This window comes from Cnephaeus nilssonii (assembly GCF_951640355.1).
Source record: "Cnephaeus nilssonii genome assembly, chromosome: 4".
Lineage (NCBI taxonomy): Eukaryota > Metazoa > Chordata > Mammalia > Chiroptera > Vespertilionidae > Cnephaeus > Cnephaeus nilssonii.
This window is the reverse complement of record NC_137075.1, coordinates 106291460-106316217: the sequence shown is the minus strand read 5'-3', so window position 1 is coordinate 106316217 and position 24758 is coordinate 106291460. Positions and strand designations below refer to the sequence as shown.

The window sequence follows — 24758 nt, the reverse complement described above, 5'->3', positions numbered from 1 at the left end:
GGGGACCGCCCCGGGGGGGGGGGGGGGGGAGGTTGCCAGAAAACAGAGCAGGACAGGGGTTCAGTCTCAGAACATGTTCCTGAGTTTGTGCTGCCCTCGCCCTGCGGGAGGCACGTGTGGCATAAAAACCATAGAACTGCCCTGCCCACCTGGCCACCTTCTGTTTACACCTCAACTCCGGCGAAACAGCCCTGCAGGGGACAGCGGTGATAAGCAATCAGTGCTGTACTCACTCACGGGGCAGCAGCGTGCCAGCCGCAAGAGCACGCCTATTCAGGCTCTCCCCCACGCAGCCACCATCCACACCTAAACACAGACTCAGCCACAGGCGGCCTGGGCTCCGGGAGGACCAGCGGAGCGAATGCATCACGCAGCAGAGTCCTGGGCTTAGGGAAGGGGCCTGGCTCAGAGCGAAAGCCAGATACCTTTCCGGACTAAGTCGAATGCTGCTCTGAGGCTCCCCGGGCAGCCACGGTCCACCCAAGAGAACATTCCTTGGGCCGACCTGGAAAGTCTTCCACGGGGCTCACCGAGCTCTCAGAGCCCAGAGGCCCGCGGAGCCCTGGGCAGCGGCCCCGTCCCACCTGGACCCCGGGATCTGGGTTTAGAAACTGCAGCCAGCCTGGCTCAGAGGCGGGGCGGGCGGCAGGGCTGGGCTGGAGTGGGGGGAGGAAGTGCCCAGGAGGGCGATGACGTCACAGCCCAGCCCTTGAAAGATGAGCTGTTCCTGCCAGCACTCAGCTCCCCTGCAGCTCCTCGGAGAGGAGGGGACATCGGGCAGCCCTGCCCGACGCCGGACCAGGGAGCGACCGCCCGAGGTGCACGCGCAGCTCCCGCCGGACAAGGTGGGTGCCCGCCAGGCGCCGGTCCCGCCGCCGCGCCTTTGCTGGGAGGGCAGGCAGCCCCAGCCCAGAGGGAAGGGGCGGGTGGGCGTCGCAGGGGCTGAGTTTGGGGCAAGCTCCCTTCCCGGCCCGACAAGTGACAAGAAGGGCTTCTAGCCAGAGGAGTTGGCTTGTTTGCGTTGGGCTTGCCTTCTTCCTGAATCGGGGTGCCAGGTGGCACGTGTGTGCTTGTGTGTGTGTGCGCGCGCGCGTGTGAGCCGTGTAGGAAAGCCTCGATTGATTTTTACACTCGGGGGGCGCCTCGGACAGAGAGCTTCAGTCCAGGAGGTGCGGCGAGGGTGGGGGTGGCTCTTCGCTCACAACTCTGCTGCCTCTCACTGGCCCCGTGTGGCCTGGGACGCATTGCTTACCCTCTCTGAGCCTCGGTTTCCCTGTGTGCAGCGCGCTCTGCTGGCATGCTGCCCAGGCGGCGGGGTGTGATCAGGGAGGAGGAAGGGAGTTTGTGAATGTTGGTTGATGTGCACTGAGGTGGTGATTTTAACGTTCTCGCTTCTCCCCACCCCTGACCCCTTCCCGGTGCAAGACAGAGAGCACGGGCTTTGCATCCAGCCCTGGGTGGGAGCCCCAGCTCTGTCTCCACCCGCCGCCTGACACTTGTGACCACATTTCCCCCCATGTCTTGAGCCCTAAAGATGGCCTGGCAGAGTGGCTGCGAAGACAGAAATGGGCGCCTGCCTGCGAAGCGCCACTTGCGTATGCAGTCGGCGCTCAGTAGCGGAGTGGTTAGTATTGCTGCTGAGGGCAGGCAGTGTCCCGGGCCGGGGGTGGACAAGGGCGGGCGTTGCTCTCGGGCAGGTTAGGATGTGCCTCCCTGAGTCACAGGCTGCCTGGCTCCTGCAGCTTGGAAAGCGCTAGCTCTGGCCCACGTGTGGGGCAGTGGGCCCAGGGCCACCCCACCTCTTACCTCTTCTCTGAGGACTCCAGGGGACACTGCCCTTCTCTGGGGAAGCACCCTCCTGCCCGCTGGGTCCTGGCAGCCGTGGGGGGATGGGAGCATCCTGTGAGCGGAGCCCCACAAGCTGGAAGAAGGAGCTTGCTGTCTTCCTCCTGCTCGGGCGGGAGTCGGGCAGGTGAGGAATGGCCAGGAGAAAGGGGTTTGGCCCCCATGCTGACTCCACAGGCAGGACCCCAGGGTCTCCACCCAACTCTGCCCCGAACCCACAAAACCCCGCGGTCTCCTGCTCTTGCGGACGAGATGAGGCAGCTGAGTCTCAGGCGAGGACATAACCGAGTGTCTGGGGAAACGCCTCAACCCCTCTGGGACTCAGACCCTGTCGCTTATACACAGGGGAAGGTGCAGGTGATTGAGTGTGGGCGGTGAGACCAAGGGCTGGGGATTCTGGGGGTGCTGGCTGATGAGACCGAGCAGGGGGGACAGCTATGCCACGTGGTCTCTGCGAACACACTGTCCGAATAGAAGTTCAGAGGGGTCTGAGGGGGATGCTAAGGGCTGCCGCTCTCACCTGGACTGACTTGTGGTCGGGGAGGAGCCCACCCGGGGCGGGGAAGAGTGCGTACAGATCCAGCGGGGGACTCTGGCTTCAGAATGAAAGCAGAGACCTTGTCTGTCCGTTCACAGCTGTCTCCTCAGCACTGAGAACTGTGCCTACCGCAGAGCTGGCTCTGTCAGTATTGCTGAATGACTGGATGGATGGATGGATGGATGGATGGATGGATGGATGGATGGATGCAGGGATGGATAACTGGATGGATGGATGGATGGATGGATGGATGGATGGATGGATGGATGACAGGATGACTGGATGCAGGGATGGATAAATGGATGGATGATGGATGGATGGATGGATGGATGGATGGATGGATGACAGGATGACTGGATGCAGGGATGGATAACTGGATGGATGGATGGATGGATGGATGGATGGATGGATGGATGACAGGATGACTGGATGCAGGGATGGATGGATGGATGGATGGATGGATGGATGGATGACTGGATGCAGGGATGGATAAATGGATGGATGATGGATGGATGGATGGATGGATGGATGGATGGATGGATGGATGACAGGATGACTGGATGCAGGGATGGATAACTGGATGGATGGATGGATGGATGGATGGATGGATGGATGGATGGATGGATAGATGGATGACAGGATGACTGGATGCAGGGATGGATGGATGGATGGATGGATGGATGGATGGATGACTGGATGCAGGGATGGATAAATGGATGGATGATGGATGGATGGATGGATGGATGGATGGATGGATGGATAAATGGATAGACAGATGGCTGGATGGATGGGTGGACAGATAGATAAATGAACATTGGTCACAGAGAAGCCATGAAAAGCACATGTAGTGTATCACTACGTGAAAGAAGCCAGACTGAAAAGGCTGCATGCTGTGGGATTCCCACTATATGACGCTCTGGAATAGGCAAAACCACAGAAACAATACAAATATCAGTGGCTGCCAGAGCTGGGAGCGGGAGGGATGAAGAGGTGGGGCACAGAGGCCTGGTAGGGCAGTCAAACTACCGTGATGCTACAACGGTGGATACATGTCATTATACATTCATCCAAACCCATCGACGGTACAGCACCAAGAGCAAACCCCAGTGCCAACTGTGGACTTTGGGTGACGATGGCATGTAAGTGCAGGTTCCTTGGTTCTAATAAATGTGCCACTCGTGCGGGGGGCTGGAGGTATATGGGAAATCTCTGTCGAGGCATTTCCCCGGACACTGAGCAGGGCTCAGTTTTTCTGTGAACCTAAAACTGCTGTAAAAAATAAATTCTGTTTAAGAAGAAAGAGAAACAGACAGAGCAGGCCTGCGTGCTGCTTTGAGGAGTCAGAGGCGCTTGGAGTGTCTCAGAGCTATGAGTCAAATGATGGGAACTTACCAAGACTTGATCCCCAAGTGCCTCGCTTCCAATGCCACCCAGTCCGGGCATGTCCTGACCCCTGGGGAGCCATCTCGGCGTGCATGCTCCCACGGATGGAGAGCTCACTACTTTACCGGGCAGCTCACTGTGTCTCCGGACAGTCGTCCTGTTAAAAAGTTCTTTAGCCCTGGCCGGTTTGGCTCAGTGGGTAGACCACCAGCCTGTGGACTAGAAGGTCCCGCGTTCAATTCCAGCCGAGGGCACATGCCCAGGTTGTGGGCTCCATCCTCTCTCCCCCAGTAGGGGGTGTGCAGGAGGCAGCCAATCAATGATTCTCTCTCATCATTGATGTTCCTATCTATCTCTCTCCCTTCCTCCCTGAAATCAATGAAAAATACACACACACACACACACACCAATTTGTGCACCAGTGGGGTCTCTCATCCTGGCCTGCGGGATTGGGCCAAAAGCAGCTCTCCGACATCCCCCGAGGGGTCCCGGATTGTGAGAGGGCACAAGCCAGGCCAAGGTACCCCACGGGTGCACGATTGGGCCGGGGAGGGATGCGAGAGGTTGGCCAGCCGGGGAGGGACTGTGGAAAGGCTCCAGGGTGTGTCTGGCCCAACTTGCTCAATCCCGATTGGCCGGACCCCAGCAATAAGCTAACCAACCGGTCAGAGTATCTGCCCCCTGGTGGTCAGTGCACATCATAGCGATCGGTTGAGTGGCCTTAGCATATCATTAGCATATTGCGCTTTGATTGGTTGAATGGATGACAGGATGACCGGGCACTTAGAATATTAGGCTTTTATTATATAGGATATAAAAAAAAGTTCTTTAGACTGAAGCTAAACTCCTCTCCCACGGAACAATGGTCCACTTTCTGTTTCTTGGAGTTGGACTGATAATTCTAGACTTTATTGGTCGTCTCTGAGCTCAATATCTAAAACTCTTTCATCAAAACACACTTTCCAGAACAAACCCAAGGAGTCAGGCCTTTCTTTGACTCTGTCATCAAAGTGGGATCATAATGGCTCTGGAGGCCAGAAAATATGTGAGCCCTCCCCCCGAAAAAAAATCACACCACAAAGCAGGCTGGAACAATACAGGCTCTGGGCTCAGATTCTGACCGTTAATTGGCTAGAGACGCTCTCTGAGCCTCAGCTTTCCCAGCTGCACAGGGGGCTCCCCCTTCCCACCTCTGAGGCCAGGTGGGGGTTAGCTCACCTAGCAGACGGGTGGCCTACGGGGTCAGGAAAGAGCCTGGGACTATCCGAGGTGTTGTCTTTGCCCCGCAGGGGGGTCACTGCAGCTTGGGGGTTCCCGGGGCCATGCGCCCCTGAGTGGTGCCAGCAGGAGCCAGACACACTTCTCTGCAGGCTCAAACTTCCCTCCTTCCCACCCCCAGTGCCTTGGGCCTCTCTGACCCCTCTGGCCAGTGGGGTGCTATGAGATGGGCACAGAGAACTGACTTCCAGACCCCAACCCACACCCACACGCTACGTGAGCGACCTCTGGCCAGTCATGTTGCTTCTCTGAGCCTCGGGGGCCACCTCTGAGCATCAGCAGAGTCTGTGAGGACCTCCCGTGGGTGTTGTGCACTGTAGCGTGCGGGGCCCCGGTGCAGCCCCGTGGCTTCTGTGTGTGTGATGGTGCTGCTTGTACCCATGACACCACGTCCCCCTCCTCTTTCCTGCGGGGTCCCCGAGGGAGCATGCTCCAGGGCGGTGTGGCCTGATGGGGAAAGACCGATCATTTCCAAACTGTGTCATGCCCCGGAGACACCTGGAGGTCAGTCCCCCACGCAGACGCCAGGCCCTCCCCTGGGACCCTGACTTGGAGGTCTGGGTGCCCGAAGACTTGCTCACATGTGCAGGGATTTCGAAGCTGGGGGCCTCCGCCCACACTTCGAGGCCAGCCGCCTTAGCAAAGGGCTTTCTGAGGGGAGCAACCTTGAGAGCAACTCAGACCCTGCCTCTGCCCTGGACCGAATGCCACCCTCCCTGACCCCTCCTCTTCGTCCCCACTGCCCAGCGATTTGGGGTCCCCAAGCCCTGGCACAGACATTCCATCGCTGCCCCTCCCAGCTCGTCTCAGGGCTGACGGACACCCTCTCCCTGAGAACACAGGCCCCCGGAGCTCCCGGCCCAGCTCCATCGGAGACGCGCTTGGGTCTCAAGGTTCTGAGAAGCACCCCATTGTGTCCTGCCTCCCCCATCCAACCGGAAGTCCCTCCAGGGAAAAGACCGAGCCCAGCCCGGAGCGTGGCTGCCCACGGCGCACCGCGAACACGCCTGCAGGGGTGACACCCACCACGCACTCCGAGGCTCTCTGGGTTTTCTCAGAAGCGTCTGAGATTGCACTTTCCAGCCAAACTCAAACTTACGCCCATCAAATAATTTGAGAAAAAGACGTGTTACAGAAAAAATTAGGGTGATCAGCGAAACCAGTTGAATTCTAACAAATGGGTTGTAATGTGATTATGAAGGTTAATGACTGTTTAGAAAGGATAGTTAAATAGAAAAGACATGATAAATTAGGCAATAACCTGGAACTAAAATTTCTCAGTATTGTAATTAAATCTGAAAGTGGGAAGGAGGAGGTTGGAAGGAAGGAAAAGTGTGCTAAAGATTTATCTTACCCAGAAAAATAGCTATTTTTCCACTGTTGATGCTAATAGGTAGATAAAAGTTTTAATGCGTTTGTTAACATTTGAAAGATAACCCTTAGAAGAGAAGGTTTACATTTATGATAAACTAGAGGCCTGGTGCATGAAAATTCATGCACTGGAGGGGGTGTCCCTCAGCCCAGCCCGCCCCCTCTCACAGTCTGGGAGCCCTCAGGGGCAGGAGGTGACCTGGCGATCAGGAGAAGGTGATGCCCCATCACACCTCTGCTGCTGCCACTGCTGGCAGCGCAAACCTCGGCCGGCCCTGGTTACCTGAGCCTTGGGCGGCCCTGGGCAGCTAGGGGGCTGAGGGTGAGTCCGTCTGCACCCCCTCCTCTGGTGGGGCTGAAAGGACTGGGGGACTCTGGTGGGGCTAAGGGGACTGGGCACCACCATCTTGTGGCTATGGGCACCGCCATGTTTGTGATGGCATGATGGTCAATTTGCATATTCCCTCTTTATTATATAGGATTATATTACTTTGTACTTCACAAGGAATATACATGCTAAGGAAAATATAAAACCTCAATAAGTTCCAAATGTAAAATTCTTACAGGCTGCATTATCTGACATTACTATAGAAAATATCAAACATAAAAACTAAACATCACAAACCACTTGAAAATTTTAGGAAACACTCTTCCTCACAACTCTTCCATCATAGATCATCAAAACTGAAATTATAGATATTTGAGAAGTGATTGACTATGAGGATGCTACAAATCAAATTCATGGGAGGCAGCCAAAGCTGCACTCATAGGACAACTCATAACATTCATTTATTATTATTGTTATCATCATCATCATCATCATCATCATCATCATCAAACAACAAAGATGACCAATAAATAAATAAAATTTTCAACTTAAAAAGATAAATAATAGACAAAAACAATAAAAAAAGAATAAAAGAAAAAAGAGGTAGAAGAAAGAAGAGTGATGACAAAACAAAATGATTCATTAGAACAAAGCATTAGTATCAGTAGTCCATCTAAGGAAAAACCGAGAGCTGGCTCTCTGATGCTAGGGGAGGAGAAGGGAGTACCAGAAAGCGATGTGTGCTGTGCAGAGAACTACAATCAGATGCTGGACAGAGAGCTCCGGGCGGCCACTTTACTCAATGGTCAAGTGCCCTGGGCAGCCACAGTTGAGCCCAGCATCCCAGCCTTTTCATGGGCATGCTGTGGGGGGGGAGGCTCTGCCTGGCTGGGGGTTTCCATCAGCCCCAGAAAGGTCTCCTTTCCTCCTGGCCCCAGTTTCCTGGGGGTGTCCTGTGTCCCCGAGCAGAAGATGCCTCAGCTACATAAAGGCGGGTAGCATAGAGCTAACACTCCTGCCCAGGCCACAGCCCATGCCTGGGGCTCCACCCTCTCTGCTGCCTCCTGCACATGCAGGGCTCAGTCGGAGTCCATGGGCCAACACGCTTACAGATGTGCCACATAGTTAGCCACCGGTGTTGTTAAAAGAGTCATTATTTAAAAAATGGAAACATTTCCAGTAAAAATTCAGATTCCCAGCTTCTCTAAAAACGCAGGCAGGTCTGGCCAGGCTGACCTTGAACCTACCACCTGGTCACACGCAGCCCTGTCAGTGAGGCCTTGGTCCTCCAGGAGCCCAGAGTGCCTGCCCCTCACAGCCCCAGCATCTGCTCTCACCTCCAGCCCACCACCTGGACCAGGCCTCTGGGCATTTGCATTTGAGACCCTGCTTTGCACCTGCAGACCTTGAGAGGCGTGTGCCCGAGGAAGGGCCACCGAGGAAGAACCGAGCCGGTCACAACTGGCAGAACGAACTTCCTTGGAGCAGATGTACAAGGGCTTCCCCAACACACACCCACTCCTCACGTGCTCACTGGAAAGAAATCCCACGGCAGGGAAGGGAAACGCAGCCCCTCCGCACAGCCGACTCTGGGGGTCGGACTATAAAATGGGCTACAGAGTGCCTTACAGACGGAACAGCTCCCAGGCCTGGAGCAGGGACATCCAGCAGTGCACCTGAACCCAGGAGGGAGGGCCGGACTCCCCTGAAAAAAGAAAGGAAAAGCCAGCATGAAACAGGACAAACTGAACGGCCAAAGGTGCTGAGCACACAGGCTCACACATATAAATACACACACATATACACACACCCATACAGACGTGCATACACACATATACATCAATGCACACACATACACATACCCCATACACACATGCAGACACAGCACACATCTAAATATATAAAAGCCTAATATGCAAATTGTCCCCTCGGGAGTTTGACCAGGAGACTGGGAGTTCGATCGCTCGCTGTGACGTGCGCTGACCACCAGGGGGTGGTGCAGAACGAAGGAAGGCCCCTGCCGGCAGCCGGAAGGCCCCGATGGGCCCTGGTCGCAGGCCAGGCCTAGGGACCCTACCCGTGCACAAATTTTGTGCACTGGGCCTCTAATGTGTGTACACACACACACACACACACACACACACACACACACACTGCCTCTTTGCAGCCTGCATGTCCCTACGGCCAGTTTGTGTCACGTCTAGAACGTCCACGTCCAAATTGTCTTTGTGGGCAGGTTTCGAGTTCTTTCTCCTGAAGGGCCAGGGAAAGCGAGGGTGGGTCCAAATCGGGGAGGGGGTGCAGTGGGGTGGACAGGGCCCGGGACTGCCCAGTGCACACAGAAGTCTAGCTCAGCCCCACCTCTGGGCAGCTGTGCCACCCGAAACTGCCCAAGTACCCTCTGACCAACCGGCTAGGCAGGGCGGTATTCCCACGTGAGAGTCGAGGAAATTGGCTCCAGGGTGAGGCAGGGAGTCGGAGGCTGAGCTGGGCTGGGACCTGGGCTGGGTCTTCCCAGGAGGACACTGCACCTGCCCGACAGGTTACGGTGTAGCTGGGACTCCTGAGGGTGCTCAGGCCGGTGCGGAGAGCAGCCTGGCTGCTGCGGAGGGAGCAGGAGGGGCTGGGGCTGGGGCTGCAGATGCTGCGGGAGCCTGAGCTCACCGCCCGATGGACGCCTCGTGTGCCCCCGGCAATGGGTTTAAATGTGAGACAAACATCAGGCACTGGGACATTCCTTGCAAGCGGCCTGGGGATTTTTCCAAGAGCCTGTTTGGACTGTGGTGGCTGAGGGCCTGGGGTCACCCTGGGCAGTCACTCCACAGAACAGTTTGTGGGTTTGGGGAGAGTGGAGGTGACCGTTAATCCTGAGGCAGGGAAGGGATCTGAGGGCTAGCGAGATCCTGGGAGCCAAGAGGAAAGGGGTCTCTCGGGGTCCTGGCCACCACCTGCAAACTGGCAATAATGCTCCCTGTGGTGGGGAGACCTCCCTACAGGTGGGGAGACCTCAGGGAGGTGCCCCTCAAAGTCACGTTGTTAACCAATGGCAGCGCCGGGATCTGAACGGCCCCGTGTGATGGCTCACCCAGGCTCTTTTGTTACGCAGCAGGCCTGACAGGGTGGCCAGGGAGGCGGCCGGATAAGCCAGAGGTGGGGGGCGGGGAAAGCGGCAGGCATCATACCAAGGGAGAAACACCAGCCGGCTTCGGGGTTTCTGCAGCAGCAGAGACTTCAGACCCCAACAGGGGCACCGGCAGGCTCAGCAGAGAAACAGGGGTGTCCCTGAGTGGCCCTTTGTGAGGGGGGGCAGCAGAACGGTGCTCCCAGGGGAAAAGGCTCAAACCTGCCGTCTCTGTCACCATCAGGGAAAACCTCTCGGGGACCGAAGCCAGGCCACGGCGGGTTGGCTTCTGCCCCTTCCTTGGTTTCACGGGGTCCCCCACATCCAGCTCGAATCCTGGGACCAGGCGTGGCGTCTGCAGCTCCGCGGGAACCCGCCCCTCCCCCAGCTCCCTCTGCTTTCCCCCGCTGAGTCCACCTGCGCAGGGCCCGGGTGGTCCGGTAAAACAGAACACCACTGCAGAAATAGTCACAAATACTTGAACGTTTCCCCTGAAATGAAAACAGGATTGTGCAAATATTTACCGGTTTTTCCTGTAAGCAAGCCCTTTCTTGGAGCCGGAGTTGGCTGATTATCGTTCTTACATAAACTAGCCCATATTTCATCCCCTGTTCTTGAAAACTCGGAGAAAACACTTGGCTTATGTACACATTTTTATTACAAAAGTAATACGTGCTCGTCATAGGAAAATTGGAGGCTACTGCAAAGAATTAAAAAAGAACAATGAAAAGCCCCCCGCCTCCCAGGCTCGAGGGGACCAGCGAGAGCAGTCCTCGGGCATGTTGCCTTCCGGAGTTTTCCCTGCCGCGTCCTCCATGCAGTTTGGTGCCCGGCTTTTTTTCACTTGACGCAGTATCAGACGTGTTCTCCGTTTTTTGGCGAATTCTTTGGAGCATCATTTCCCACATATGCAACTAGTTCCCTGGCTGCAAACATTTCGGGCTTTCTTACTTCCCTCATCTACGAGATGCTAAGCTGCTCTCCGCATTTCCCTGTCCTGTGGATTATTTTCAGAAAGACCAGCCAAAAAGGAAGTGGCGGGTGTTTTTGTTGTTGTTGTTGTTGTTGTTGTTTTGTTTTGTTTTTGAGGTCCTTGATTTGCTTCACCGAATTATCCAAAAATTGAATTTTCTGGAGACAGTCTTGGGGGGCACTCCCCCCTCCCCCGTCCGACCCTCTTCAGAGAGGACGCCTGGCAGCCGCCGCGGGCTCCGCGGGCTGTTCTGGCCCGTAGCGCTTGCTGACCAGATGGTTTTCCTGTTGTCTGGGTCCCGTGGGCTCCGGCAGGAACCGGGCTGGGCAGCCAGAGGCTGGAGCCCGGACTGGCGTCTCATGGGCCACAGGCTCCTACTAATTATAATGATCCCTGACGTCGATCGGGCACCTGCGAACCATCTACCCATTTCGCCGCTAGAAAACGGAGGCTCCGAGAGGTGAGGGGCCCCTTCCCGGCTCCCCGCTTCCAGCAGAGCCCGTGGGAAGGGGAGCAGCTTGGCACGGCCTCTGCCTGGCACTGAGTCACGGCGGGCCAAGTGGGAACCTCCGAGGCTTTTGTTTCTGGTCCCCAAACTGAAAGGCAGGAGCTCAGCAAGCCCGAGCTAGCCAGTTCTCCTCCACCCCCGCTCAGGAAGCGGGACCCCACCTGCCTTCGCACAGAAGCCATCTCCCCGGCCCTGCACCCCCAGGCAGGTCCGTGAAGGCCTCAGAGCCCTGTGCCTGCGGGGCGGCAGCGGGGTCCTCTGCAGGGCACAGCTCTCCTGCCCCAGCCGGAGGAAGGCGGGGGGAGGGGGGAGGGTAGGAGGGGGTCTCCATACACACCTGGGCTGAGGCCAACCCTGCGCTGCACAGCGGGCTGGCCTGCTGGCTCAGGGACCTTCGGAACTTCACTTTCCAACCTGAAAAGGGAGGGGTCCCGCCCGGTAACCCTCGTGCAGTGCTGCCCGGGAGTGAGGGGTTCTCGGGTCTGTGGGTCTCCTGACAGGCAGTCGGCATCTCCGGTACCTTTGCATCAGATGAACTCAATATTTGTGTCCTGAACCAGGAAGGCTGAGGGGTGAGGTGGGCAGCCACACAGAGTCCTAGGGCTTAAATCCAGAGGATTTAAGGAATCTTGGTCCAAATTCACCAGAAACATAGCCCAGACTCTATTTGAACACTTCCGGTGACGGGGAGCTCACTACTGCAAAGCGCACGCGATCCAGCGGCCATGCAATGAGCAGCTTCGCTGGGCCGGGTCCTCGGAAGAGTAAGGACCTCGCCTGTGCCCGAGGGACCAACACTGTGGCAACCAGGGTGGGAGTAGAGAAAAGAAACCGTGTGTGTGTGCGTGTGCGTGCGTGTGTGCATGTGTGTGCGTGTGTGTGCATGTGTGTCTGTGTGTGCATGCATGTGTGTATGTGTCTGTGTGTGTCTCTGTGTGTGTCTGTGTGTGTGTCTGTATGTGTCTGTGTGTGTGTCTGTGTGTGTGTCTCTCTGTGTCTGGTGTCTGTGTGTCTGTGTATGCATCTGTGTGTGTCTGTGTGTGTCTGTGTCTGTGTGTGTCTGTGCTTGGGGTGATCACACGGGTCCCCATTTAGGAGTCTGTGACCTTGGATGAATCGCTCTCTGACCCCTGGTCTGTACAATAAGACATAACAGGCCCAGGAAGGACAGTCCCCTCGCCCTCCCTCCCCGGCCCCTCCCTCCCCGCACCCCCTTCCTTCACAGAAAAGGTGAACTCCATTTTGCCCAACGGCTAAGGCGCCTGCCCAGCCACCCAGCCAGGGCCCGCCGTGCGGGGCTCCCGGTCCAGGCGTGCTGTGGGCCCCTGTGCTGGGACTCAGGGCCTCCGCTTCTCCGGTCCTGGAGAGTCCGGCCCGTCCCTGGGCAGGTCAGCTCTGAGACACACGCGCCCCCCACCCCACCCCCCACCCCCGCTTCCTGGAAAAGGCAGAGCGTGGGCAGAACCGAGAGCTCTGGAATCAGAAGGATGACTCCCTGGATCCCAACCAGCTCACCTTCTGCGGCAGAGCTGGGCAGAGGCCGTGGCCACGGGGCTGCTTTGACTTGACTGTGGCTTTGACTCGGGCAGGCCTGACCGGGTGGGGCCGGGACCTGGGATCCTTGGAGCTTTCGGGGCGCAGGGCAGGGAGGCTGAGCCACTCCCCATGAAGGGGAACGTGCTAAGACGCATTCCGCCCATCTTAAGAGTCTCTGGGTGCCAGTGAGAGAGGACATGAACCCTGGGAAACACAACACGCCAATCCCATGCTTCTGCTCGCGTGCTTCTCAGGACGGGGAGCTCGCTGCTTCCCCGTGCAGCGTGTTTTCTCTCCAGGGACCTGCTTGGGCAAAGGTCTCCAGCACCAGCTATGACAACTGCTCCTTCTCCCAGTGACGGCCCCGAGATGCCGAGGCCTTTATCCGGGCCCCACCTGGAACTCGGTGATGGAGGCAGGCCTGGCACCGGGGCTCTGAAGCTCAGACAATACTCCCTCCACCTCTTTGCTAGAGAGTCTCGGACGAGGGAGGGATCTCTGCTGGCGGAGAGGTCAGGGAAGGCTCCCCAGAGGAGGTGACAGTAGAGATGGCCCTTAAAGACGGCACTCGGATGTGGCTTGATGGCCCAATTCGTTGTGTCCTGCCCGCCACGTCTGTGCTCTTTCCTGCTCTGCCTCACAGTGAGCATGGCAAAGGGGAATATACGCTAATTGGATGGATGGATGGATGGATGGATGGATGGATGGATGGATGGATGGATGGACGGACGGACGGGTGGATGGATGGATGAATGGATGGGTGGATGGGTGGATGGGTGGATGGATGGGTGGATGGATGGATGAATGGATGGGTGGATGGGTGGATGGGTGGATGGGTGGATGGATGGGTGGATGGATGGATGAATGGATGAGTGGATGGGTGGATGGGTGGATGGGTGGATGGATGGGTGGATGGATGGATGGATGGATGGATGGATGGATGGATGAATGAATGAATGGATGGGTGGATGGGTGGATGGGTGGATGGATGGATGGACGGATGAACGGATGGATGGATGGGTGGATGGATGGATGGACGGACGGATGGGCAGGAAGGCCACCCCCAGAGGCGAGCAGGCAGTGGGAGAGGTCCCTTCAGAGCCGAGGGCATCTTGTGAGGAGTCTTAGGTGCCAAACATTTCTGGCCCCGCGGCTTGTTTTGCTCTGCAGCTGGCTCAGAGTCTCCGTTTATTGTGTCTTCCCCTGTTGTGTAAACCAGGCTGGGTGACCAGAGGTCACAGCACACACTTGCGTGTGGCCGAGAAGCCGGGCCGGCCGCCAGCTTGGCGGAGGCCCCTGGCCGGCTGCCCTCTCCTCCCACCCCAGCAGGGCCCGTGCCTCCCCCGGCCCCCGGCCCTCCAGGGAGCGGGGCGCCTGCGGCTGGGGCGCGCGCTCTTCAGCACACCCAGGCCTCTTGTCTGGCAAGCACTCCCGCTGGACCCGTGGCTTTGGCTTTTGCTCCCTTGCAAGAACATTTTTTTTTTATTGTTGTTGGTTTTTTGTTTGTTTTTGATATTTTTATTGATTTCAGAGAGGAAGGGAGAGGGAGAGAGAGAGAGAAACATCAATGATGAGAATCATTGATTGGCTGTCTCCTGCACGCCCCCTGCTGGGGATCGAGCCCACAACCCAGGCATGTGCCCTGACTGGTCCAGGAATCGAACCATAACGTCCTGGTTCATAGATCGACGCTCAACCACTGAGCAATGCCGGCTGGGCACAAGAATTTCTACATCCTCCTCCTTCTAAATTATTTACTTGCTTGGGACAGAAACCCTGGGGCGTGCAGGAAAGCGGGAAGAGGACATCTTTGCCATCCATCCAAGGCAGCGGCTCTGAGGGTTTCAGTGGTGCCCACCTCGGCCTGGCATGGGCGGGGGGCATGGCGCTTGGGGTATAACCACGTTTACAGCCAGATGTTAGCACATGGCTCTGTCTTCCGCACGGGATGGGGGCAGGTGTAGGATGATAAAATAAAAAAAAAGTAGGGGGTCTGGGTACCAGGATTCCAGGACCTGGGCTCAAGGCGGGGCTCTGCCACACGCTGGCCGTGTCCTGGGAGAATGGCCACCTCTCTGGGCCTCGGCGTCCCCATCTATGAGGGAACTGATGCAAGTGTCCAGAGCTTCCCACGCGGCTACCCAGGGTCCTGGCAGGGTGGCCAGGGACAGCGCTCAGGCGAGAGGAAGAGGACGGTGCCTGGGTCAGGAACCCCACCCTTCCCTTCCCTTACGACGCCCCCTCGCGCTCGGCCCTCAGCCACTCCAGGCCTGGAAGTGCCCCCCGACCCCAGTCACCTCTGACCTGGACCAGAGCCGACTAACCGCTGTGCTACATCGGCCAGGGCAGAACTCTGGGAGATTTTAATATGTTTAAATGCTCTTTAGTGTGGTCATGTTATCTTTTAAACCCAAAGGGGAGACGTTGTTTTTTTTTTTAAGGGGAAGGAGTGGTGTCAGGGTGTCAGATAAAGTTGCTCATTCATTAAAACTACAGAACCCAATGCCGGGACAAGACACAAAACACACTGAACAGAGTAGCCTACCCGCAATGCACAGGGACGAGGGACAGAGGACGAGGGGCCGGGGTATTGAGGGGAGCAGGTCGGGAGGCTGCTCTGACCTCTGCTGGGGAAAGCAGGCGAGTGAGGGGCTCTGCCCGGAGCCCCACCCCCCCCCCTGGCACCCTCCTGCAAATGTTTCCAACACCCCAGGCTCCTGGTGTCCAAATGCTGGAGGGCCCACGTGGGCGTGTGGGAGGTGGAACGGAGCCCAAGCTCTCAGTTCCGGGACCCGAGCTCACGTCCCAGGACCCGCCCCCCTCCCCAGGCAGCTCAGGTCTGTTTGCAGAGCCAAGGACCCCGGGGAGCTGCGTGGAGGCCGCACGCCCCCTCCTGAGGCTGATCCGGGACCGGGCCCCTCCCTGCCCCACCTGTACTCGCCGTGGCCTGAGGGTCACCCTTGTGACCACCCACAGAGAGGGGTTTTAGAGCATCCCCCACTGGCCAACCCCCACAGGAAGCCAGGTGGCAGAGAGCCCAGTGGGGCCCCCGCAGGGCCCGCGGGGAGCGGCCTGACCAGGGGCAGCCCTCAGCAGCTCCCCACGGAGGTCCTGCCTCCGCGTACCCACGCAGGCAGGAAAACATTTATCCTGGGGAGGCGTTGGGAAAGGGTCAGGAGCCATGACTCAGGAGACCTCGGTGCTGTCTAGCTCGGGCCTTGACCCCGATGTGCTGGGTGGTCTGAGAGCTTGCACTTCTTTATGGAGCAACTGTTTTGTGGGGTTGTTTTTTTTTAAGAGATTGAGATGCAGCCCGGCTGGTGTAGCTCAGTGGTTGAGCATGGAATCATGAACCAGGAGGTCACAGTTCAATTCCCAGTTAGGGCACATGCCCGGGTTGCAGGCTTGACCCCCAGTAGGGGGCGTGCAGGAGGCAGGCAGTCAATGAATCTCTCTCATCGTTGGTGTTTCTCTCTCTCCCTCCCTCTCCCTTCCCCTCTGAAATCAATAAAAATGTATATTTAAAAGTAAATAAATTAAGAAATACAATAGCCTATTGTGTTTATCGTTGACTATAGACAATGCGATGAAGTCTGGCTAGCTTGGGGGGGTAGCCCAGCCAGGGGCCTGCTCTCCTTGCTGGGAAATCACAGATCCCAGAGAGGTGTTGGGGACCTGCCAGCCCCCTAGGATGTTTTGCTCAGCGGCCTCGATGGAGGAGGGACTGAACGATTGGGGCTGTTTACCATCCAGCCCCCGTCCCCCGCTCAGAGAAGCACCCGGGCTCTGGCAGGCAGCCACGGATACGGCCGGACTTGGCTGCAAGGCCGGGCTCCGTATGCAGCAGACGTGGCCCCTGGGCAGGAGCTGCTTCCTTCTGTGGCGGAGAGGCCAGGGAAGGCCTCCCAGAGGAGGGGACAGTAGAGATGGCCCTCAAAGACGGCACTCGGATGTGGCTTGATGGCCCAATCCGTTGTGTCCTGCCCGCCACGTCTGTGCTCTTTCCTGCTCTGCCTCACAGTGAGCATGGCAAAGGGGAATATACACTAATTGGATGGATGGATGGGTGGATGGATGGATGGATGGATGGATGGATGGATGGATGGATGGAAGGAAGGAAGGATGGATGGATGGATGGAAGGATGGATGGATGGATGGATGGATGGATGGATGGATGGATGGAAGGATGGATGGATGGATGGATGGATGGATGGATGGATGGATGGATGGAAGGATGGAAGGATGGATGGATGGATGGATGGATGGATGGATGGATGGATGGATGGGTGGATGGATGGATGGATGGCAGCAAGGCCACCCCCAGAGGCGAGCAGGCAGTGGGAGAGGTCCCTTCAGAGCCGAGGGCATCTTGTGAGGAGTCTTAGGTGCCAAATATTTCTGGCACCTAAGAAATCCAGCCCCCGGACGCGGATCCCGGGGAAAGCGGAATAAGCCGCCTCTCCGACGGCGAGGAATTCGCTCCTGACAGCTCCGCGGCCCCGTGTTTATGTGAGCCCACGGAGGGAAGTGTGTTTAAGTGAGTTTCTTGGACAGAATTCCGAGGGAGGTGGTGTACAATGAGTCAGCGGCTGCGAGTTCCTTCCAAAGCATCGGCTTGAAAAATGAGAGGGAGGACCGGCTGGGGCCACCGCCTCCCCACGCCCACCCCGGCCAGGGCTCCGGCCAGGGCCTGCCCAGGCCCGGTGGGTGTGGAGAGCCAGGGGGGACAAAGGGGCTCACTCAGGGTCACACACACAGTCCCCCCTCCTGACCACCGTCACCCCACTGTGCCCGTGTGCCCGCCACGCCACGCTCCCCCGCCAAATTCCTTTAAATGCTTCTCCTACGCCTGACTTGATAATCCCAGGATGCATGAGTCAGGGTCCCAGGAGGAAAGAGAGGCACCTGGGTCATGTGGAGGGTGGTCCCAGAGGGCCTGCTGGCAGGTGCAGACAGTGGGCGGGCACCGCAGGGACCACAGGGCCCGAGCGGGCAGCCAAGGTCCCACTCCGCCCACACGCCCTCCCGCCTGAGGCCTGAGCTCGCAAGAGGTGGCCTCACCAGCCGGACGAGGACCCTGACAGCCAGCCCTGGAGGCCCCGGGGAGGCGGCTGAGAGGCAGCGGCCGCTCCTCACTCTCCTCCCTCCCTCAGCCTCCGGCTGGGCCCCCACTGGCCAAACCCCAGGGGAAGCCCAGTGGCCCTACAGCGTCTGCAGGGAGCGTGGCCTCAGCAGCTCCCACAGAGGTCCTGCCCCAGGGCACCCACGCAGGCAGGCAGGCATGCACACACGCACACACACACACACACACACGCATGCACGCATGCACGCACACACCTCCAAACAGACACAGAGAAACCCTAGAATGGCCTCCGCCTCCCACTTCCCCGGGTCCTCACCCCTCCGGCCTCTGGGCAGCTGGGAACTCAAGGCCTCACCTCTGCTTTGAAAACGAGAGCCATGTTTGCAGCCATTAGCAAGCAAGTAGGGGCCAGCTCGGCTGATTCCCCAAATCTGGGGTCCCCCCGCCAGGTCCACCCCGTGGGGAGCCCTGGGCTCCTGGGGCTCCGGTGCAGTGTCACTGTCCTCGAGGGGACGGGAGGCCCTGCCAGCAGCTGAGGCCCCTGGGCCAGAGGGGCGCCCCAGGGGGGCCGGGAGGCCTGGCTTCCCTCCACCCCCTGGACCTCAGCACCCGAAACACTCAGTCACCGTCACTGAGGAATGAGTGACCGCAGCACCTGACCCCGCGCACTTCCTCTCCGGGGGCAGCCTGGCCCCCCGAACGGTGACACCTCCCGGCCTCTCCTTCCCGGGCCGCCTCCTCGGGGATCAGGACGCGGCTCTCAGGCATCCGTCCATTCCCAGGCGTGACCTCGGCCCGGCTGGGGGCTCCTGCCGACGTTAACGAGTGCCCATTGACTGCGTTCCCTCGCTTCCTGCGTGCCAACCGGGCTTTCTGTTTCTGACGTGTTCCCATTTCCTGAACCAGTTTCCACGGCCTTATCGCCTCCTCCCACAGCTGAGCTAGGACAGCTGTGCGCGTTCGCAGATCCCTCGCCGAGGAGGGCTGAAGCGGGGCGGCAGATCGGGGTACACCCGTGCACACGCACGTGCGCCCACGCACCCAGCTCTGCACACCACCCAGCTCTGCACACGGCCCCGCGGGATCCTGGCGAGAGCCCCAGGTGTGGCCCCGGGAGGGGGTGAAGCCCCCCTCCAGGTTTGCCAGCAGGGGCTCGGGGCAGGAGGCCGCACCTCTCTGCACCCCTGTCCTCCTCGGTGGGGCCGGTGTGCAGCGTGCCTCCCTCCCGGGGTGCGGCCAAACGGGAGGGGCAGAGACAGGCTCTGGCCCCGGGAGCCCCACTGGGCAGAAGGGCTTACACCTGTGACTGGGACGCAGGTGAGGCACGTGGTGGCGGCAGCCACAGGTTGAACCCACCTCTGCACCCACCTCCCTCCTCACACTCTAAGCGCCTCGTTCCGTCAGAGTTCCCGTCTAATTCATCCCCGTCACATCCAGGTGAGCCTGCGTGCACGCCAGGCCCTGCCCTGTGCACAACTCACACCCGCACCTGCCCACCTGCCACCTGACACACCTGCCGCACCTGTTGCACCTGCCGCACCTGTCGCACCTGCACAGAGCACCTCACACCCGAAGGACCAGGTCTGAGCGCCTGATCCTGTGTCTCCACGTCAGCCACCCCGTCTCCCCTTCCCAGGAGAGGGCAGCCCCTGGGGGGCAGGGGGGGCGCTGGGCACCTCCTCCCCCTCCTGCCCAGCCCCTCCATTTCCAACCTGGCACCGGGCATGTCAGTTCGTCTCTGAACGCCCCTGGAAGCCTCCTCCCAGGCCCCACCACCTGGGCCTCAAGGAAGGCTGCGCCCGGGTCTCCCTGCGTCCACGCTGCTCCTCCGCCCACCCACCGCAATCCCGACTCCCGCAGCCACGGGCCCAGCAGCATCCGCACCGGCTTCTTCCTGCCGGCCTCTGCTGCGGCTGCTCCCGCCCAGACATCCTCCTCCCACCCAGTGCCGCCGCCACCGTCCACTCCGCCACCTTCGGGTCCCGTCATCACCGCCGCGTCCCCTGGGCCCGTGTGGCGTGCTGTGCTGGGCCTTTAGATCATGGACTGTTTAATGACGATTGAGTAATATCCGCTTCTCCAGGCGCTGGGCTTCCTTGTCCCCGCACCCAGCACTGGGCAGACCTGCTGCGGGGAGGACCCCGGCTCCCGCCTCGGGGAGCGTGCGTGTGTGTTCGGGTCCCCCGCCTGCCTCTTACCCCTCTTTCTCTTCCAGTCGGCACAGGCGAGGCCTCGCTCACGCCCCGCTCGGAGCCCAAATGTTCTCTCCCTGGAAGAGGCCCGTTTTCCTGTCTGTCCATGACGACCCGGTGCCCACCACGGCCTCCTTCAGGTGAGTCAGCGACCCCTCCACTCCCATTCCCCGGGGGGCGGGGTGCCCCTGGGGGACGCTCAGGGCCGGACAGGGCAGCCCTCCTCTCCTGGACCTCAGGGGAAGAAACAGGTGATGTGAAAGCCAAAGGAACCCCTCCCGGGGCTGGGAGGCCGGGGCTCGCCTCCCCCTGGGCCTGCGGGGCGGGGGCAGTGGGCGGCTCTGTGGGGTGAGGGGAGGGGTGTGCAGGAAGAGGACACATTTCTGGTGATCATACGTGAGCTATCCTGGATGAACTTGGACATGAAGACGGTGAAACTGAAGTCAACACCCAGGAGTCCCGAGGAGATGCGCCAGGTCGCCATGGAGACGGGATGTGGCCAGCACCTGGCTGACATCTGGCGGAAGGCCAGGACCCTCGAGAGAGAGGACGTGGGGGAATCTGTCCCGAGTAGAAGCAGCAAAAGAGGAGGGTCAGTCCTGAAGGGGAGAGGGGCCCAGCCTGGCCTCTGGGTCCTGTGGTGGGTGTGGCCTACGAAGGCGATGACAGAGGGCCTTCTTGGCTGGGGCCTGTAGCTGACTCCCACGGACGCCCCCCAGGCCACCTCCTGACCGTCCTGCAGCTTCCCCGAGCCCGCCCGGCCAGGGCCCCCCTGCTGGCTGAGGCCTGTCTGTGGAGCCCTCACAAGTAGCCTCTGGGGGGGCCCGTCTCTGAGCTGGGCCTGAAGAGCCCACTCCCTGTGGGGCTCTGAGGAGGCAGGTCCCCGTAGCTGCCGGGATGGGCCACGGCTGGACCGAGGGGCTGTCCCCCGGGGAGCCTGCCTGTTTGCCCAGGGCAGGAATGTAAGGCCCGGGAGACTCTCGTCCCTGCTCCCTGACGTCGGGGCCTCAGCCGGAAGGCTCAACGGCCGGTGTTCCCGGGGTGAGCCACTGCGTCCACGTGGAACTGGACAATCCATGGGTCCGCGCTGCCTGCCACTACTCGAGCCAATTCAGCAGAGACAGGGTTGAATCATTCTGAGCGTTTATCCCAATCCTGCGGGCAGCACGGGAGCAGCCGGTCATCCACAAACATCTGCTCTGCACCCCTCCCGCCCCCCCCCCCCAAGCAGCTGCTTCTATTGGGTAGAAGGACAGAGATTCCAGAGGGAAGGAGGCAAAGGGTGTGCCAAATGGGCAGTTTACAAGGAATGGGGATTTGCAAAGGCCTGTGGGTATGCAAGGCCGGGGGTGGGGGGTCTTCAAAGGGCTGGAGGCTCTGGTTTCTGGTTTCCATGAACATAGGCAGGTCCCGGATGGGGAGGATGGATGGGGAGGACGGGCTGCATGTCCAGGTGAGCTCCCCGGTCCCAGGCTAGAATGCGCCTCCTCCAATCAGAACAAAACCATCGTGGCTCACAGAGCATGGCTGATATTTCTTACCATCGCAGCTGGCTCCCAGTGTTCTAGCTCTGCCCCTGTCGCGAGGATGGGTGTCTGGTGCCATGCACTGTCCCACCTCTGCCACCAGGGCTGGGAAGCCGGTCTGAGTCCTGTGCCCTCACGGAGAGAGAAACTGGACCCCCCTTGAAGGAGGCGTACCAACACATTGTCGGACTATGAAAACCGCAGGGACAGTCTCCCCAGGGCGCATGTCCCGCCCCCTCCCTTCCTCAGCGCCCGCTGTGGCCCCCTCGCTCGCCTCTTCCCACCTCTAACAGCTAGTCCGCCTTCCAGAACATGCCAGCGGCTCCGCCCTCTGGCCTGGGCCTGGCCTGGCCTCTCTCCTTCCTGTCTCCTTCCTCATCCCCCGACACCCAGCTTCAGAGTCACCTCCAACCTGCTCCCCTGCCCCCGTGCTGTGTCCCATGCCCCTTGTCCCGCCCCTGGGCACTCATCCGATCCCCTTTGGGCTCCTACAGCCGGGGCAGGGCTTGGCTCAGAGAAGACACTCCAGACTCATGGAAAGGGGAGGTGCATGGTGAGTGTCAATTACAGGTCTCCAGTCCGGGAAGCAGAGGGGCTTTTTCTGGGAATCCCAGAGCCAACCAGCAAGCTCTTTCCCGGGATCTGTTGCTCAATGCCTCCCCCTGAGCCTGCCCAGCAATCACCCGCCCAGGAAAAGCCCCTCTCCTTCCGCCTTCCCTCCCCACCCCCGGGCAGTAGGCACAGGCCTCATTAGTCCTGCCCTCTGGGCTGTGTGTTCAGCTTCCCAGCGGGTCCTCGTGCCCACGCTTGCATTCGAATCTTGCAACAGCCGTGCAAGGCAAAGAGCACAAACTGGAAGCTCAGGAAGGTCCACAATGGTAGGTCGTTGAGATTCAGAGAGGTTAATCCACTTACCCAAGGTCACACAGCTAGTGAATGAGCCAGGATTTGAACCCGGGAGGACCGTCTGGCCCCCAATCCCTGCCCTCCCTCTCTCTTACGTAAGCTCTGGTCACTATCAGCGCTGATGGAGGAACGGCAACCCGATGTCCCGTCTACCAGGAGAAAGGGCGGGCAGAGGGGCTGTGGTCTGAGCCAGGCTGGACTCCCCCTGTCTGGCATGATATCATGTTTCTGTTCTAAGAAACTAATTACCTGTGGCCAGACCACACGAGGCTGAGCAGTGACCGGCCTCTGGGAAGGGCCCACGCAATACGGAAGGAATGTGCTCCGGATCCTCCCATCACGGGAGCTTCACGGAGGCCCGGGTCCAGGCCTCATGATGGTTGGTGCTGGGGATAGAAGCTGGCCCAGGAAACATCCCCTCGGAGCCGCGAGACCAGGAACAGGGGCCGTCCGTTTAGGCGGGAGCAGAGGCAGCCCGAGGCCCGGGAGTCGGGTGCCTGAACGGAGTCTGAGCGTGGCCGGCTGCAGAGAGGGCCCCATTCACCCCAGACTGCGCCTTCCGCCTTCCGCAGGCTGTCCGAGGACTGCCCCTCCTCCTGCATCCATCGTTCCTCCTCCCCCCTGTGACCTGGAGGTGTAACCGGCCCCCCCCCCCTCCTTTCTTCCAGCGCGGACATGCTCAACATCACCTCGCAAGCCCTGCTGCCGGCCAACGGGACCCCCGCGCAGGGCGGCGGCTGCGTGCACGAGGAGCTGTGGGGCTGGCTCAACAGCACCCAGGCGCCCTTCCTGTGGGTCCTGTTCGTGCTGGCGCTGCTCGAGAACGTCTTCGTGCTCGGCGTCTTCGGCCTGCACCAGAGCCGGTGCACCGTGGCCGAGATCTACCTGAGCAACCTGGCCGCGGCCGACCTGATCCTGGCCTGCGGGCTGCCCTTCTGGGCCGTCACCATCGCCAACAACTTCGACTGGCTCTTCGGGGAGGCGCTGTGCCGCGTGGTGAACACCCTGGCCTACATGAACCTGTACAGCAGCATCTGCTTCCTCATGCTGGTGAGCATCGACCGCTACCTGGCCCTGGTGAAGACCATGTCCGCCGGCCGGCTGCGCGGCGTGCGCTGCGCCAAACTCTACAGCCTGGTGATCTGGGGGTGCGCGCTGCTCCTCAGCTCCCCCATGCTGGCCTTCCGCACCCTGAAGGACTACCGGGACGAGGGCCACAACGTCACGGCCTGCGTCATCACCTACCCGTCGCGCACCTGGGAGGTGTTCACCAACATGCTCCTGAACCTGGTGGGCTTCCTCCTGCCGCTGGGCGTCATCGGCTCCTGCACCGCGCAGATCATGCGCGTGCTCCGCCACAACGAGATGCAGAAGTTCAAGGAGATCCAGACGGAGCGGCGGGCCACGGTGCTGGTGCTGGCCGTGCTGCTGCTCTTCGTGGTCTGCTGGCTGCCCTTCCAGGTCAGCACCTTCCTGGACACGCTGCTGCGCCTGGGCGTCCTCTCCGGCTGCTGGGACGAGCACGTGGTGGACGTCTTCACGCAGATCTCCTCCTACGTGGCCTACAGCAACAGCTGCCTCAACCCGCTGGTGTACGCCATCGTGGGCAAGCGCTTCCGCAAGAAGTCCCGGGAGGTGTACCAGCGCCTGTGCCGGCGCGGCGGCTGCGCGGCCCAGCCCAGCCCGACCGAGAGCTCCATGGGCACGCTGCGCACCTCCATCTCCGTGGAGCAGCGGCAGATCCACAAGCTGCCGCGCTGGGTGGGGAGCAGCCAGTGAGCGGAGGCCGCCGGGGCCGCCGGGAGTCGGGGAGGGTCTCGGACAGTTGCTCCTCCGGGATGTGCCTCGCGGGGGTGGCAGCCACCTCGCCGTGAGCCGGGCAGCGGGCCGGTGTCAGCAGACAGCAGCGGCAGGGTCCTGGCGGCCCCGCAGGGAGCGCAGCTGTCAGGATGGGCGACCCCACCCACCCGCAGGCCTCCGTGCACACGACGGCATTACCGTTCTTCCTCGCTGCACCCCTGGGCCCGTCTGCTCCTTCCCGGGAGTGAGTGGAGGGGCCCGGGGCCAGGACAGGGGTGCCTGAGCTCTCCTCCCTGCCCCAGCGTGACAGCTCGGGGCTCCCGGAGAACCCGTGCCCGGCTGAGTTCTTGTCTGGGGTCTCTTTCGCCCA

The 24758-nt window shown here is 59.8% G+C and overlaps 1 protein-coding gene across 2 annotated transcripts; it reads left to right on the top strand.

The window, feature by feature from the left end:
* Window positions 1-644: 644 nt before the first annotated feature.
* On the top strand, window positions 645-24376 carry BDKRB2 (bradykinin receptor B2). Of its 2 annotated transcripts, XM_079768763.1 has the most exons (4): window positions 645-845; window positions 19402-19545; window positions 20180-20296; window positions 23257-24376. In XM_079768763.1, exons 3-4 carry the CDS (start codon window positions 20223-20225, stop codon window positions 24365-24367), a joined length of 1185 nt encoding a protein of 394 aa, XP_079624889.1. In that variant the 5' UTR covers window positions 645-845; window positions 19402-19545; window positions 20180-20222; the 3' UTR covers window positions 24368-24376. The 2 variants fall into 2 exon arrangements, with proteins under 2 accessions (XP_079624889.1, XP_079624888.1); XM_079768762.1 differs by lacking the exon at window positions 19402-19545 and having other exon boundaries at window positions 646-845.
* Window positions 24377-24758: the final 382 nt, after the last annotated feature.

What these genes read in the sequence shown, in the direction of transcription:
- BDKRB2 (XM_079768763.1), top strand. Translation starts at nt 20,223, where the DNA reads ATGTTCTCTCCCTGGAAGAGGCCCGTTTTCCTGTCTGTCCATGACGAC. An exon ending in CCCACCACGGCCTCCTTCAG is followed by an intron (nt 20,297 to 23,256) that starts GTGAGTCAGCGA and finishes CCTTTCTTCCAG; the next exon opens with CGCGGACATGCTCAACATCA.